The sequence below is a fragment of the Canis lupus genome, chromosome 14, assembly GCF_048164855.1.
Source record: "Canis lupus baileyi chromosome 14, mCanLup2.hap1, whole genome shotgun sequence".
Classification (NCBI taxonomy): domain Eukaryota; kingdom Metazoa; phylum Chordata; class Mammalia; order Carnivora; family Canidae; genus Canis; species Canis lupus.
In genome coordinates this window covers 1,917,635-1,934,728 of record NC_132851.1, presented here as the reverse complement: position 1 = coordinate 1,934,728, position 17,094 = coordinate 1,917,635, and the positions used below count along the sequence as shown (strand labels likewise).

The 17,094-nt window shown below is 41.0% G+C and overlaps 1 protein-coding gene across 4 annotated transcripts in view; it reads right to left on the bottom strand.

Annotated features, from left to right (window-relative positions):
* LAPTM4B (lysosomal protein transmembrane 4 beta) overlaps positions 1-17,094 on the bottom strand; it is an 86,008-nt gene that overhangs the window by 27,402 nt on the left and 41,512 nt on the right. For all 4 annotated transcript variants that reach the window (XR_012006510.1, XM_072773938.1, XM_072773940.1 and 1 more), the window contains exons 3-5: positions 12,530-12,603; positions 11,882-12,004; positions 7,422-7,520 (exon numbers count right to left, since the gene is read on the bottom strand). Coding sequence is in view for 3 of the 4 variants with exons in the window: in XM_072773938.1 (XP_072630039.1) it covers positions 7,422-7,520; positions 11,882-12,004; positions 12,530-12,603 (296 nt within the window). In the remaining variant the exon portion in view is untranslated. The remainder of the gene's footprint in view (positions 1-7,421; positions 7,521-11,881; positions 12,005-12,529; positions 12,604-17,094) is intronic.

The following is a 17,094-nucleotide window of genomic DNA, read 5'->3' as shown; positions in this document are numbered from 1 at the left end:
TACCCAGGCCAATACTCTGCATCTTTTGATGGGATCAAAATGAGATATTAATGAGCCCACTCACGTTCAAAGTAACTAGTGAAAGATATGAATTTAGTGTCATTGTATTACCTATACAGTCCCTGTTTTTGTAGATTGTTTCTTTGGGATCCCTGTTTCTTTCTCAGGGTCCCCCTTAATATTTCTTGGAGAGCTTGTTTAGTGGTCACATATTCTTTCAGTTTCTGCCTATCTTGGAAGCTCTTTATCTCTCCTTCTATTCTGAATGACAGCCTTGAGGATAAAGTATTCTTGGCTGCACTTTCTTCTCATTTAGGACCCTGAATATATCCTGCCAGCCCTTTCTGGCCTGCCAGGTCTCTGTGGAGAGGTCTGCTGTTAATCTGATATTTCTCCCCTTATAAGTTAAGAATCTGTTGTCTTGCCCTGCTTTAAGGAATTTCTTTTTATTTTTGAAATTTGCAAATTTCACTATTGAATTTTGAGGTTTTGAACAGTTTTTACTGATTTTTGTAGGCGTCCTCCCTATCTCTTGGATCTGAATGCCTGTTTCCCAGATTTGGGATGGTCTCAACCATGATTTGTTCAAATATACTTTGTGGACCTATCTCCCTTTCAGCCTCTTCTGGAATCCCAATTATATTCTTCCTTCTCAAGCTACCATTTATTTCCCTAAGCCTTTCCTGTGGGCTCTTGTTTTTATCTTTTTTTCTCAGCTTCTTTTCTTTCCATCAACTTGTCATCTATGTCACTCAGTGTCTCTTCCACTCATTAACCCTAGGAGTTAGAGCATCCAGTTTGGATTGTATCTCAGTTCAAGTATTTTTAATTTCGGCCTGATTAGATCTCATTTTGCACTAATGAAGTCTCTAGAGTCCTTTACCCTTTTTTCCAGAACCACGAGTAACTTTATAATTGTACTTCTGAATTTCTGACATCGTATTTAAGTCCACATTCAGTAACTCTGTGGCAGAGAGTACTGCTCCCGGTTCTTCCTTCTGTGGTGAATTCTTCCTTCTAGTCATTTTGTCCAGTGCAAAGTGGCTGTACGAGCGGGCTGAGTCAAAACTATGAACCATGACCTAAGTAAAACAGCCCCTAGATTATTCCGAAGAGGGCAGAGACCAGAAAATAAAAGAAAAAGAACAACAGAACAAAATAAAACAAACGGGTCACTAAAGTGAAAAACAAAATTTAAAATAAAGTAGTAAAAATTTTTTAAAAAGTAAAAAAGAAGAAAAAAAAGGGGGGAGATGGTGGTGGTGAGCAAGTGGTCATGGAGAGAGTATGTAATCTCCCTGAGGGGACCTAAAGGGTGATCCTCTTGGTTCTGAGTGCATTTTTTTCTGTATATTAGAAGATGTTCAATCCCAAATTTATATAAACCAGCAATACTTATACAGAGAACCAGTATCAACCACAAAAACATAAGATCGAAAAGGGAGGCACAATGGGAGGGAAGAGAGAATATAGTCTCTCAGAATGAACCCACACAGTATTCCACTTGGTTCTGGGTGTACTTTGTGTGTTAGAAGATAGAAATTTCCACCATTGTAAAACAAAACGAGACAGAAAAGACAAAAACAAACAAACAAAAAAAAACCCATATCTCATATTTCTCCCAAAATTAAATTGAGTATGTTGAAGGGAATCCTGAAGTGAAATATATATGTAAAATATGTAATTGTAGAAATATGAAAGTCAAAAAGGAAAAAGTTTAAAAATGAAGAGTTGGAAAAAAATTGTACTTAAGGCAGGAAAGAAGAAAAAATATTGGAGATTTTTAACCTGATAAAAAAACAAGTCATAGTGAAAAAAGAACAACAACAAAAAAACCTCTCTAGGTCTATATACTATTTTCCCTCAGTCCTGGACCTTTCTAGCGCTGCTTGTTCAGTAAACTTGCTCTTCCCTTGTTCTTCCAGCTGGTCTTCTTTGGAAGATTTGGAGGAATCTGTTGCCCTGATTCTCAGGTGCCTGTGCCTGGGTGGAGATCCCAGCACCCTGCCAGGTGCCGGGCTCAGTGTGAAATATTTATCCTGTGAGGCCTTTTTTCCCTAGAGGCCCCGCCTCTCCCAGGTGCAAGGTTAAAAGAAGAGGAAAAAAAATGGTGGCAGCCAGATTTCCAGCTGGGGGAATCAAGAGCTCCTCATGAGTAACTAACCGCAGTCTCCTGGTCCACACTGGCCTAGATGACCCCAGAGACTGGCGGGGGTGCACTGATCTACACAGCTTGCCTGGCGCCTAGTGGCAGGAGTCATCGATTTCCTGTGCCCTCCCCACTTCCACCTATCCCAGGGGGAACAGAGGACAGCTGGCTTTATCTCCTTTGGCGCCCTCGGATCCAGGGCCCTGTGCCACTGGACCCAAACTCCCAGGAGCCACCTCCCCTTAAGGGAATGGAGGACAGCTGCCTCTGTCCATTGCCGGACTCTAGGGTAAAGGGAACTCTGGAGCTGGTCCATGTAACCAGGTGGGTTCTCCCAAGTGCACTGGAGGGTTGCGGTGCGCTTCAGTCCTTTACCAAGATTGGACTGAGGTTTGCAGTGAGCTTTCTCCCAGGTATCCCTCCTCTTATAGTGACTCCGGGAATCTTGTTGCTTCACTGCCCCTCCTGCAATTCTGCCCTATTTCCCTGCTAAGCACTTTTCAGGCAGGAAAAACTCAGGCATGGATTTTTAAAGTTCCTGCTTGTCCAGGGCTGGGCTTTCATGACTCCACTCACCCAGCTTGTCGTGGTTCCCCTCCCCAACTTGATTTATTTTTTATTTTTTTCGCCTTCTTACCTTGTTAGAAGTGAAAACTTTTCTCTCTGTACCATTCCAGCTGTTGTCTCTTTACATCTTGGGTTGAATTCGTTGGTGTTTAGGATGTTTTGAAACTTATCTAGGTAAGTTTGTGGGACCAGATGAGTTGAGGACCCCTAACTTCCACCATCTTGCCTCAACCACTTTATAATTTTTAATAAAAAAAAAAAGTAAAGATGTGGAGAAATTAAAACTCTCATACCCTGCAAGTGGGAATGTAAAATGATTCAGCTGCTTTGAAAAATAGTTTGGTGGTTCCCAAAAAGGTTAAAGAGTAGCCATATGACCCAGCAATTCCACTCCTAGGTATATGCCCAAGAGAAATGAAAACATGTCCACACAGAATCTTGTACACAAATATTCACAGCAGCATTTTTCTTAATAGCCAGAAAGTGGAAGCAACCCAAATGCTCATCAACTGATGACTAAATAGACAAAATGTGATATATTCATGCAATGGAATATCATTCCACCATAAAAAGGAAAGAAATCCTGATACATGCTACAACATGGATGAACCTTGAAAATATCATGCTGAGTCAAAGAAAGTCAGTCACAGAGACCACATATTGTATTTATATGAAATGTCCAGAACAGGCAAATCTATAGAGATAAAAAGTAGATTAGTAGTTGCCAGAGGACAGGGATCTGAGGGTGATGAGGGTGATGGTGAATGGCAAATGATAAAAATGTCCTAGAGTTATCCTGTTTAACCACAGAGCTATGTTCACACAACTCTGTGAATATACTAAAAACCACCGAATTGTACCCTTTAAACGAGTGAGTTTTATGATATGTGAATTATATCACAACAAAGTTGTTTAATAACAAAGACATTTCAGGACAGAAGGAGTGCTTGTCAACATTTCTTGGAAGACTGAGGTAAAATACCCTGTCATATACTCAGAATGCTGTCTTTAGCTGCATTTGTACTTGATGGTGATTATTTCTTATATTATCTAAATGTTTTGTGATGATGGGAAGATGAAAATGTATAATGCTACTTTATGAAATGTTTCTGGATTGCAATAATCTGGAACGAGGTATCAGCAATGAGAAAGACAGGAAGGATGTATTTCTTGAACAATGTACACAGTGTTCCTTTTACTCAAACCTTCACTTTACTCAATATTGCCAACATTTCTTTAGTGAAAAAACAAAGCCTGAGACTTTTTGAGAATTCCAATATAAAAGAAAAAGAATGTTTGGACATACTCATTATGTGTCACATAAGAAGACTGACTGCTCATATGTTACCTTAGCAGTGAACAGTAGCTACTTGTTGAGGCCAGGGGAAACTTCTGCAAGGACAAGTCTACAATGTGAAGGTCAAAGAGAATGTAAGAACCCATGGCAGGGGGCGGTGCTTCCCAAGCCCAGGCAGTATTCTTGAGAGCTCCTGGCAGCACCACGTGCATTCACTTACTAAACACTGCAACAAGGAGAAAAAAAACTCTGCCTACTGTCTCTAAAAACCCAGAAACTTGGTTCAATGACCGTATTTCTTTCTTAACATTTCTGTAATATATATTTTTTAAGATTTTATTTATTTATTCAGAGAGACACAGAGAGAGAGGCAGATACATAGGCAGAGGGAGAAGCAGGCTCCATGCAGGGAGCCCGATGTGGGACTCGATCCTGGGTCTCCAGGATCATGCCCTGAGCCAAAGGCAGATGCTCAACCACTGAGCCACCCAGGCATCCCAATATTTCTGTACTTTTATTCAATTTCAAGAGAATTAAATATTTTGGATATTTCCCAAATAAACATGCAGTGACAAATCATGTCCATCATCTATTTGCAGGGCTAGATTAAGCATTGTCCCCTCTGTGGTCTTGGAGCAGACTGAAAATGATACACGTCCTGGTTTGGGATACTAGGGAACCTGTGTGGTGATAAACTTTATTAAACAGTAACTGTGAATTTAGGTTGTGAGAGCCACTAATTGGGGAAACTGATGTGAAATTACAACATATAGACTCATATTTATTTGATGAATAATCACCAAGTCTCTACATGCAAAGCATCAGCTTAGGGCTAGGAGGAAGATAAAACGTAGACTGTGCCTATGTTCTCAAGGAAACACGGTTCAGTTACGAGATAGATACGTAAGTAATTCAATACTAGACAAGGACACATTTCCCATAAGCTGGAAATAGATTTGTATGGTGCCTCTGTTTAGATCATTAGGATAATTAAGTATTTTGCAATTTATAAAAGTACCACAGGGCAGAGATTGTTCTTTTTTTTTTTAAAAAAAAGATTTTATTTATTTATTCATGATAGACATAGAGAGAAAGAGGCAGAGACACAGGCAGAGGGAGAAGCAGGCTCCATGCCAGGAGCCCGATGCAGGACTCGATCTCAGGTCTCCAGGATCGTGCCCTGGGCCAAAGGCAGGTGCCAAACCGCTGAGCCACCCAGGGATCCCCAGAGATTGTTCTTTTTTTTTTTTTTATAAATTTATTTTTTATTGGTGTTCAATTTGCCAATATATAGAATAACACCCAGTGCTCATCCCATCAAGTGCCCATCACCCAGTCACCTCTACCCCCGCGCCCACCTCCCCTTCCACCACCCCTAGTTCGTTTCCCAGAGTTAGGAGTCTCAGAGATTGTTCTTATTCACAACCAAACCCTAATGCCTAGAACATGGCCTGGCACCTGGGAGACCTTTAATAAATATTTACTAAAAAAATGAAAGAATATGCATCTTCCCACCCATTTGTGCACTTTAAACCTCACAATCATTGCACAGAATGTTTTCTTAACCATTATTGCTGGTTTTTAAATGAAGAAACCAAGGCTCTAACCACACAGCCAGGAGTAGCAGTGAGAGAAGCTAAATCTGACTCCACATCTCAAGGTAAAGCATTTCCAGTACAAAGGAAAATACCTACAAAGCTAATATGCCTTCGAGAGCACTAGGAGGTTCTAGCTTTTGAGCTCCTGGTAATGACAGAACTAGCTGGGTCAGACTAATCTTCCTACAGGTCAAAATGATAAAATCTGGAATAAGATACACACACAATTTGAAAGCATGGGAGAGGGACCAAAAACGGAAGAAATTAAAGAGTTTGCCTTTGAAAGACAAATTGCTGGGAGTAAGGGTTTGAGAGCTCATGACCTTTTGCCAGGGGGCTGCTGCCAACTGTACTTGCAGCAGGGGTGATTTGGGCAGGAGGGAACAACATTCGGGGCTGACCAAAAAGCCAGAAGGTTGGGTGGGAAGCCTCGACATGGTGTATTCGATCTGCCCAAATCAAGCACTAAACTAGACATATTCAGAGTTTCATGGAGAAAATGTAGACCCAAACGACTGCCAATGGATCATTTTCTTTTTACTCCTCTTCATCATATTACTTACCTGAAAGGACAATTCTCCCTAAATACAGCTTCTTCTTCTTCTTTGTTTTTTGTTTTTTTTTTAAGATTTTTATTTATTTATTCATGAGAGACACAGAGAGACAGACAGACAGACACAGGCAGAGAGAGAAGCAGGCTCCATGCAGGAAGCCCAATGTGGGACTCAATCCCAGGACCCTGGGATCATGCCCTAAGCCAAAGGCAGACGCTCAACCACTGAGCCACTCAGGTGTCCCTAAATACAGCTTCTTCAAACTTACTGAGACTTGACTGTTTAAGAATTGGTTAACTGGGCAGCCCAGATGGCTCAGCGGTTTGGTGCTGCCTTCAGTCCAGGGTGTGATCCTGGAGACCTGTGATCGAGTCCCACATCAGGCTCCCTGCATGGAGCCTGCTTCTACCTCTGCCTGTGTCTCTGCCTCTCTCTCTCTCTGTGTGTCTCTATGAATAAATAAATAAAATCTTAAAAAAAAGAATTGGTTAATTTTATGTCAAAGTAAGACATAATAAATATGTTAAGAATTAAGTTCAAAGTCTAGTAACGATTTAGAAATTTTCTACTTCTTAGTTGCATATAAGCACAAATTATAGTGATGTTTTTATCATGAGGTTTGCAATGATGAAAAAGAAGAGGGAGTACTCAATTGTTGAGGGAGTCAGAAACAGGGCTCACGGGGTGTGAGTCACCAAATCAGGGGAGGTCAACTTGACATCCTATCAAAAGCCCTCCAGATATGCATACCCTGTAATTTTAAGAAATATGTCTTGAAGAAATACATACATAAGCATATGAAAGATGCATTAAAAAATTCATGTAGCACTATTAAGTGAAAAAGCAGGAACCATCTTGAAGTCTAACGATAAGTAATTTATTAAAAATTGATAAGTTCATAAACTAGATTGTTAGAGAACATTGTTCAGAATATATTACATTTTCAAAACAAATTACAGAAGAATGTGCACACAGACACTGTGATGCATGTTACAGTATATAAGACCTACTACCTAATGTATAGCATTAATGTATTCCCCTCCAAATGGATTTTGGAATAACCCTTGGTTGACCTGTGGAAGTGTGGTTACTGTTTCTCTCTCATATAGATAAGAGAAGAAACAGAACTGTTAGAAAATCAAAACCCAGTTCAAAAATCTAACGCAAGATAAAGAACTGACACAAGTTTGCTTACTTCCTTAGCATTATGAGTACATTCAATAATATTTAGCCATAAGTAAAATACTCATGCTTACCTTAAAAGTCAAGATAATGCTGATAAACAGAAGAATAATTAGGACCAAACAGGTAGGATTCACCGACATGATATCATCTCTGTAGGGAAAATTAGGAGGCTGCAAATAAAAAGTGCTTCATTAGCAAGGCTTATTATTCATTCCAGATTATATTCCTTAGGCATTAACCAGATGTACTTATTAAAAAACAATTAAAGCAGATAGTTCTTATTTAAGACCACTACAAACTTTCTCACCTACTACTACTAAAAAAAGAAAAAGTGACAAAGAGTGTTCATAATTCAGGCAGTAATAACTCGTGAAAAGAAAAATCAGAGAAAGATTCAAGAGACCTGAAAATGTAACTCTACCCTCCTTACTGTACAAAAAGTTAGAAGTCAGTATTCTCTCTACACCTGTGACACTTAGATTTTCTAAAAATTGTGGACCACTCTAAAGGGCTTGCACATGGCAAGGAGGGAAAACCTATTAAAATACCATCTTATTTATACAGAGGATTTTTGCTGATGCTACTTCTCCTCAAAAAGCAGAATCTTTACACTAGTAGGCATTTACAGCATTAAAAAAAAAAAAAAGAAGGAAAGAAAGATCAAGTCCTACCATCTGACCAGATTGATTAACTACTAGGTCAAAGGAAATCTTTTTAAGGAGGATCAAAGCTGACTCCCATGGTTGGGTGTGGTGGGACTTCACCGTGAAGACCATGCACAGTGCCTTGGGAGCCCTCTACTTCGCCAGCTTGGGTCAGCATGCGTGGATGGCAGCCCAGGGTGCCACGTCCCCTCTTATCTCTTCCTTAGCATCCAATACCATGTGTTTGGATTCCACATTAGCAATATTTTGAGATATAACAAAGAGGTTCCAAATATTAAAGAAGAATATGAAAAAACCCAAGACTCATGTGCCCAGTTCCTCCTCCCCATGGTGAACATCACCCAGTGGTTTTTTAGCCTCCTTTCACTTTGGGCAAAATATTCAAGAAATAAAATCTGAGTCAGTCTTTGTGATCAGCTCCTGAAACCTGTCCCTACCCTTAGAGACTGGAAAGGTGTTTGTAGTGCTAATCTTAGAGGTAAGAATAAAATAACTTAGTGTTATTCATAAGACCAACATGAAATCATACTGTTTCTGTCTGATTAAAAAAAAAAAAAGATTAAAGTGGAAGTAGGTGACTCCTTTCACAAAGATCTTCACAATTCTTCCCCCAGAAACGTGGACATGGTTTCCATGTCCACTCAATACATATAAAACACACACACAACTTATTTTAACTGCATTTCACAAGACTCTGCATGAACAGAACAGGCATTAGAATGAAGTGGGTGCTCTCCTCCCACCTTCCAGATAACAGTCCCTCCAGACTCCTGTTAAGTCAGCTCATCAGCGAGGCTTCACTGTCTGTGGAGCTTTAGGAATCCACGCCTTGGACTCAGACTGATTTTTAAGTAGAACATACTGAAGACATTCACCTGTATTACTTGGTTTGTAATTAAAAATAAAAGAAGGTGGTGATTTTTTTTTTACTGACATTATGCTTACTGTCAGCGTCACCAGTATTATTATTTTGCCACTGTTGGCTCTAGAGCAAATAAGTACAAAACGTTTAAACAAAGTCAAAGTGGTATTCTGAGGATTCTAAATGTTTGCCTGCATGTTGCATGCTTTCCGCTTCTTATAAGTCTCTGCACTAAACAGGATGGAGCAAACAACACACTCTTCAAGTAGTCGCAAGGCTGCCATATGGCTTGTCTGAGCATCTCCTAACGACCCTTTCCCCACCCCTCACTTGATAGCCTATGTCGAGGTCATGTTTCCTCCACCCTTCCAAGGTTGATTTTAGAAACCTGGCACTGGGTCAACCTTACAGAATTAAAACCCAAGTCCTTAAAGACAGAGGTAATTCTTTTTTTTTTTTTAAGATTTTATTTATTTATTCAAAGAAACACACACACACAGAGAGAGAGAGAGAGAGAGAGAGAGAGAGACAGGCAGAGGCATAGGCAGAGGGAGAAGCAGGCTCCATGCAGGGAGCCCGATGTGGGACTCGATCCAGGGTCCCTAGGATCAAACCCCAGGCTGCAGGTGGTGCTAAACCGCTGCGCCACCGGGGCTGCCCAAGACAGAGGTAATTCTATAAACTGCTTGTCACACAGAAACCCTCTCATGCAGAAACAGTCAAGCTATACAAGAAGAGAAAATATATATACAGTCAGCTCATGGGAAATACACTCAGCCTTTTCTTGACACTATCGGCTACCAAAACATGGACCTGTTTCTAAAACAAAGAGAAGCTGTTACTAACAGCTTAAGAATGACAACCATTGTATACATAAACCACATCTTCTTTATCCATTCATCTTTCGATGGACACCGAGGCTCCTTCCACAGTGTGGCTATTGTGGACATTGCTGCTAGAAACATCGGGGTGCAGGTGTCCCGGCGTTTCATTGCATCTGAATCTTTGGGGTAAATCCCCAACAGTGCAATTGCTGGGTCGTAGGGCAGGTCTATTTTTAACTCTTTGAGGAACCTCCACACAGTTTTCCAGAGTGGCTGCACCAGTTCACATTCCCACCAACAGTGTAAGAGGGTTCCCTTTTCTCCGCATCCTCTCCAACATTTGTGGTTTCCTGCCTTGTTAATTTTCCCCATTCTCACTGGTGTGAGGTGGGATCTCATTGTGGTTTTGATTTGTATTTCCCTGATGGCAAGTGATGCAGAGCATTTTCTCATATGCGTGTTGGCCATGTCTACGTCTTCCTCTGTGAGATTTCTCTTCATGTCTTTTGCCCATTTCATGATTGGATTGTTTGTTTCTTTGGTGTTGAGTTTAATAAGTTCTTTACAGATCTTGGAAACTAGCCCTTTATCTGATACGTCATTTGCAAATATCTTCTCCCATTCTGTTGGTTGTCTTAGTTTTGTTGACTGTATCCTTTGCTGTGCAAAAGCTTCTTATCTGGATGAAGTCCCAATAGTTCATTTTTGCTTTTGTTTCTTTTGCCTTCGTGGATGTATCTTGCAAGAAGTTACTGTGGCTGAGTTCAAAAAGGGTGTTGCCTGTGTTCTCCTCTAGGATTTTGATGGAATCTTGTCTCACATTTAGATCTTTCATCCGTCCCCAATAGCCAAACTGTGGAAGGAGCCTCGGTGTCCATCGAAAGATGAATGGATAAAGAAGATGTGGTTTATGTATACAATGGAATATTACTCAGGCATTAGAAATGACAAATACCCACCATTTGCTTCAACATGGATGGAACTGGAGGGTATTATGCTGAGTGAAGTAAGTCAATCGGAGAAAGACAAACATTGTATGTTCTCATTCATTTGGGGAATATAGATAATAGTGAAAGGGAATATAGGGGAAGGGAGAAGAAATGTGTGGGAAATATCAGAAAGGGAGACAGAACATAAAGACTCCTAACTCTGGGAAACGAACTAGGGGTGGTGGAAGGGGAGGAGGGCGGGAGGTGGGGGTGACTGGGTGATGGGCACTGAGGGGGGCACTTGACGGGATGAGCACTGGGTGTTATTCTGTATGTTGGTAAATTGAACACCAATAAAAAATAAATTTATTATTAAAAAGAAAAAAAAAGAATGACAACCATAACAGTGACAACTGAACTTACTCTCATGCTATGTCTGCTGAGTACTAGATATGTGATTTAGGCATGACTGCCATAGAATCACAAACTTCTGCTGCTATATTTCCTTCCCTCCTTCCATGCCTCCATCTCTCCCTTTTCTATGGAACTTCTTAGTCCCCATTGTCACATGGGTTTGCATCCAGAAAAACCCTGCTCCCACCCCCAAGCCCACAAACAATGCAAATCTCCAAAGAGTGAACATTCTCTCCCTTTCAAACATTCTAAGATTCTGGAGAAATTAAATTTTAAGGCACATTCACAGTTTTAAAAACAAAGGTGAAAAATGTAAAGAAACAGAAGTATTACACGCTCTACAAACTTCTGAATATCCAGTTACCCACATTTGTTCAGATGGTCACAAAGAACATTCAACAGAAAACTAGCCCCAAAAAGATGCAAGAGGAAGAAAGGGGTTCTATGGTGAAATAAGTTTGGAAACCATAGCATAGTACAGTTCCATTTTTTTCCATACAAACGGCAGAGGCAAAAAACTACCCTCTGCTAATAATTGAGCAAACTATGCTTTACAAAAATACAAATTAGTAACTAGCTTATAATTTATGTAGGTGTGTCTAACACAGTCATCACAGCTCTTGACTTATCTACCTCAGAAGGTTATGTTGTCCCAAAGCATTCTAAGAAACCAAAAAATCTTATCTTTAAACTGATATTCAAAAATCTCTAATCAGTAACTCAGATCCAAGTGGAAAAACCCACAAATTCATGTGTGTTTGTGTATGTTGAGTCTAGATCCCTGACTTGTAGATTATTACCCTCATGAAGGGAACAGTAATCAGAATGGCCACATACCAGCTGCCGAATATATTCCTGAATGGAGTTTGGATAGACAAGCACAGTGACAGCAACCAAGGTGTTGAGGGCGAAGTCAAAGATCTGGTAACAGAAGAATGGGATGATCCACGCTGCGCGTTGCTAAAGAGGAGAGAAAAGATGGTGTTAATGTGTTCAATATCATAAAATATTATTTTTTTGCAATTCAGACAAATCCTTTCTTAATCTGGAGGAAATTGGAGGACAAGAAATTCAATAAGCCAGGTCATGATGACAATTGGTAAGCCACACAGAGGGTCACTAAACAAGCCTCAGTGAACATTTCTGAGACTATAGCAATGGTTTTCCACATAATAAGAGACTTATTTTTTTATTATTTCATTTATTTATTTGACAGAGAGAAGGAGAAAGAACACAAGCAGGGGGAGTGGCAGGCAGAGGAAGGGGAGAAGCAGGCCGCCCCTGAGCAGGGAGCCAGATGGGGGGCTCGATCATAACCTGAGCCGAAGGCAGATGCTTAACCAACTGAGCCACCCAGGCACTCCTTAATAAGAGATTTAAGCTCCCAAAGGTTCTTAGAGGAAACTGAGAATCATCACTTCTTCTTTCTTATAAAGTATAAAGGACCAAGGAAAAGGCTCAGCCTCTTCTTTCAAAGCCACTTACCTTGTATGCTCCATAAGTGGCCATGGCACATATTAGGATCATGAGAAGAGAAATTGCAATCGCAATGCACATGTCTGCCAAAAGGTTAGGAAAGAAAAAGAAAATCAGTAGTAGATCCACTGTTCTAACAATTTTCGTCTCTCTTCAAAGGCATTTTGTTTAGAAACCAATTATAAGCAAGAACTTTAGATTAAGTAAAACACCGGGAGCACTTTTGGAATTTGAGAAAATGATACTTAATGGATATAAAATGTCCAAAAGAAGTTCTCCCTAAGTCATATAAATATCTATAGATAACACACTGACTCGCATATAAGTTTATTTTGAAAATGGGAAAGAGAGGGATGCCTGGGTGGCTTAGCGGTTAAGCATCTGCCTTCAGCCCAGGGCCTAATGCTGGAGTCCCAGGATCAACTCCCACGTCGGGCTCCCTGCATGGAGCCTGCTTCTCTCTCTGCCTCTCTTTCCCTGTGTCTCTCATGAATAAATAAATAAAATATTAAAAAAAAAAAAGAAAGAAAATGGGAGAGAGATATTAAAGAAAATGGGAGAGAGATATTGAGATGTTAAAAAAAAGTTTGGTCTTCTGAATCCACTGAATTAGATATATAATAAATTAGATATTTTTAAAATGTGAGTGTCTAACTTGTATTTTACAAATTCATGTGTGTTTTGTTTGTGCTCCTATTAAAACCCTCCTCTGGCTTCCCATTTCACTTAAAATAAAACCTCAATTTCTTATCATAGCCTTTACATCTGCAATTCTTCTAGAGCATGCCTACCTCCCCAATCTCATCTTGTACTTTTCTGGCTTCCTACAACCCAGTCATACCACTTGGTTTGCTAAGTACAAGGAGAATTTCCCATCATAGGGCCTTGCATTTGCAGTTCCCACTGACTGGAGACAACGTCACTCGCATTTTCACAGAAGTAAGCATTTTTATTTGTTTTTTTAAAGATTCTATTTATTTGTTTTTTGTTTTTTGTTTTTTGTTTTTTTTTGATTCTATTTATTTGAAGGGAAGAGAGAATGCGCATGAGCGGAAAGGTGAGGTGCGTGGCTGAGCAGGGAGCTGGATGGGGGGCTTGATCCTAGGACCTTGAAATCATGACTGGAGCCAAGGCCAATGCCCAAGCTCAAAAGAGTGAGCCAGCCAGGCGCCCCTAACTCCTTTTCGATCATTCAGGCCTCAGCCCAAACATCCACATCTCCAATAGCTCTTCTCTGAGTATTCTAGGTAATACAGCCCTTCCAATTCCTCCCACGTCAATGCCGTATTTTTCTTTATAGCACATATCACTACTATCTTACTTATATCTGTTGCGCATTAGCTATCTCCCTCTGCTAGAGGACGCTTTCTGAGGAAAAGAACTCTATCGTGTTTACTACAACAACCCAACAACATATACAAGATGCCCACTACAGCAGCCACTAGCTACACGTGGGCACTGAGCACTTGCAATGTGCTCAATCTGAATTGAGATATGCTGTAACATTAAAATCAAAGTGCTGAGAAAACCACACAGCCTCCCTAAAAAGTACTGGAGATCAGTAGGTACTTGCTATGTGCAAAACCTATTAGAATTGATAGTAATCTCAGGCAAAAGTTTATTATTTTCTTGTCAAATCAGACAGTTTCCAAATTCTGTACAAGCATATTTTATAATGAGAAAAAAATTAATTTAATGGAACCAGGCCATTTATAGGATATTCTTTACTTCACAGGTCTTAAAAGAGACAGATAGGTAGACAGACAAACTCAAAGCTGTATTTTAAATTTTTAAATATTAATATAACCTATGAAAATTAATATTACCTGCATATCCTATTCTGAAGTAAAAAGAAACTCCAGGACTAAATCTCACATAATCATAAACAATGTTTAAATGTACATCTTTCTCAAAGAGAAATTTAAAAGGCACAAATAAAAGTCATGAAATATCCTATTACCATTCACAATGATATACTATTTACCATTAAAAAAAAGTTGATTTGAGATGAGAAAATTTTTAAAATTCTGTTTGTACAAATCTTACACCAACCATACTGACCAGACTGAGTATATGACAAGCATGTGAACTTGATTCTACTTAGGTAGAATCAAAGTGTAAATCAAATGAAAACACAGAGCAGGTAAGATAAAGCATGCTTACATGAATTCTTTCCTAGCAAACCAGAGCACATGCTGACTCCTCTGAAATAATGTGTAGTACACCACAGTGAACATAAGCTACTCTGAGGGATTAAAATTCATTCTTTTTGTTTATTTTATTTTTTCAGTAGGTGTGTAGAGCCTAACGTGGGGCTTGAACTCAAGACCATGAAAAATCAAGACCTGAGCGGAGATCAAGAGTTGGACGCTTAACTGATTGAGTCTCCCAGGAGCCCCTAAACTTCATTCCTTTTAATTATGTCACAGGTAAATGAGGATTCTTTTTTTTTTTTAAGATTTTTATTTATTTATCTGACAGAGGGAGACAGCACAAGCAGGGCGGGCATTGGGAGAGGGAGAAGGAGAAGCAGACTTCCTGGTGAGCAAGGAGCCAGATGCAGAGCTTGATCCCAGGACCCCAGGATCATGACCGGAGCTGAAGGTAGATGCTTAACCAACTGAGCCACATAGGCACCCCTAAAATTCAACTTCCTAAAACGACTGGTGGGTACACAGATACTTGAACCATTATTTGGTATTCTGTAAATACTGTTTTATGCCTATTCACTATAGAGATAATCCATAAAAAATGAAAAACTCGAAATTATTATTAATGGAGAGGAGGGGCAAGACGGCGGAAGAGAAGGGTCCCCAAGTCACCTGTCTCCACCAAATTACCTACATAACCTTCAAATCATCCTGAAAATCTACGAATTCGGCCTGAGATTTAAAGAGAGAACACCTGAAACGCTACAGTGAGAAGAGTTCGGGCTTCTATCAAGGTAGGAAGACGGGAAAAAGAAATAAAGAAACAAAAGGCATCCAAGGGTGAGGGGCCCCGCAAGGAGCCGGGCGGAGGAGGGGGCGAGTGTCCCCAGGACAGGAGAGCCCCGTCCTGGAGAAGCAGGAGCTGCACCAACCTTCCCGGGCGGAAAGGGGCTCGCAGGGAGTTGGAGCAGGACCCAGGAGGGCGGGGATGCCCTCGGGCTCCCTGGGACACTAAAGACACCTGCGCCTGGGAGAGTGCGCCGAGCTCCCTAAGGGCTGCAGCGCGCACGGCGGGACCCGGAGCAGCTCGGAGGGGCTCGGGCAGCGGGAATCCCACAGCGCAGGCCCCGCAGCACAGGGCGCCAGGACACAGCCCAAGATCCGGCCTCCCCCCGGGACAGGCAGAGGCCAGGAGGGCCCAGGACAGCAAGGACGCTCCTGCCCCGAGCTGAGCAGATCAGCGGCCCCGCCCCGGAGCCTCCAGGCCCTGCAGACCGAGAGCTCCGTGGTGACTGCGGGAGCTGACTCCAGGGCTCCAGAGCTGCCGCCGCCACTGTGGTGGTTCCTCCTGCGGCCTCACGGGGTGAACAACCCCCACTGAGCCCTGCACCAGGCAGGGGGCACAGCAGCTACCCCAAGTGCTAACACCTGAAAATCAGCACAACAGGCCCCTCCCCCAGAAGACCAGCTAGATGGACCAGTTCCAGGGGAAGTCAAGGGACTTAAAGTACGCAGAAACAGAAGATACTCCCCCGTGGTTTTTGTTGTTGTTGTTGTTGTTGTTATTGTTGTTTTTTATTTCTGATTGCTTCCCCCACCCTTTTTTCCCCCTTTCTTTCTTTTTCTTCTCTTTTTTGCTTTTTTTCTTCCTTTTTTCTTTTTCCTTTTTCTCTTTTCTTTCCTTCTTTCTCTCCTCTGTTTCTCCTTTTCCCAGTATAACTTGTTTTTGGCCACTCTGCACTGAACAAAATGACTAGAAGGAAAAGCTCACCTCAAAAGAAAGAATCAGAAACAGTCCTCTCTCCCACAGAGTTACAAAATCTGGATTACAATTCAATGTCAGAAAGCCAATTCAGAAGCACTATTATACAGCTACTGGTGGCTCTAGAAAAAAGCAGAAAGGACTCAAGAGACTTCATGACTGCAGAATTTAGATCCAATCAGGCAGAAATTAAAAATGAATTGAATGAGATGCAATCCAAACTAGAAGTCCTAACGACGAGACTTAACGAGGTGGAAGAACGAGTGAGTGACATAGAAGACAAGTTGATGGCAAAGAGGGAAACTGAGGAAAAAAGAGACAAACAATTAAAAGACCATGAAGACAGATTAAGGGAAATAAACGACGGCCTGAGGAAGAAAAACCTACTTTTAATTGGGGTTCCTGAGGGCGCCGAAAGGGACAGAGGGCCAGAATATGTATTTGAACAAATCATAGCTGAAAACTTTCCTAATCTGGGAAGGGAAACAGGCATTCAGATCCAGGAAATAGAGAGAACCCCCCTAAAATCAATAAAAACCGTTCAACACCTTGACATTTAATAGAGAAGCTTGCAAATTCCAAAGATAAAGAGAAGATCCTTAAAGCAGCAAGAGACAAGAAATCCCTGACTTTTATGAGGAGGAGCATTAGGGTAACAGCAG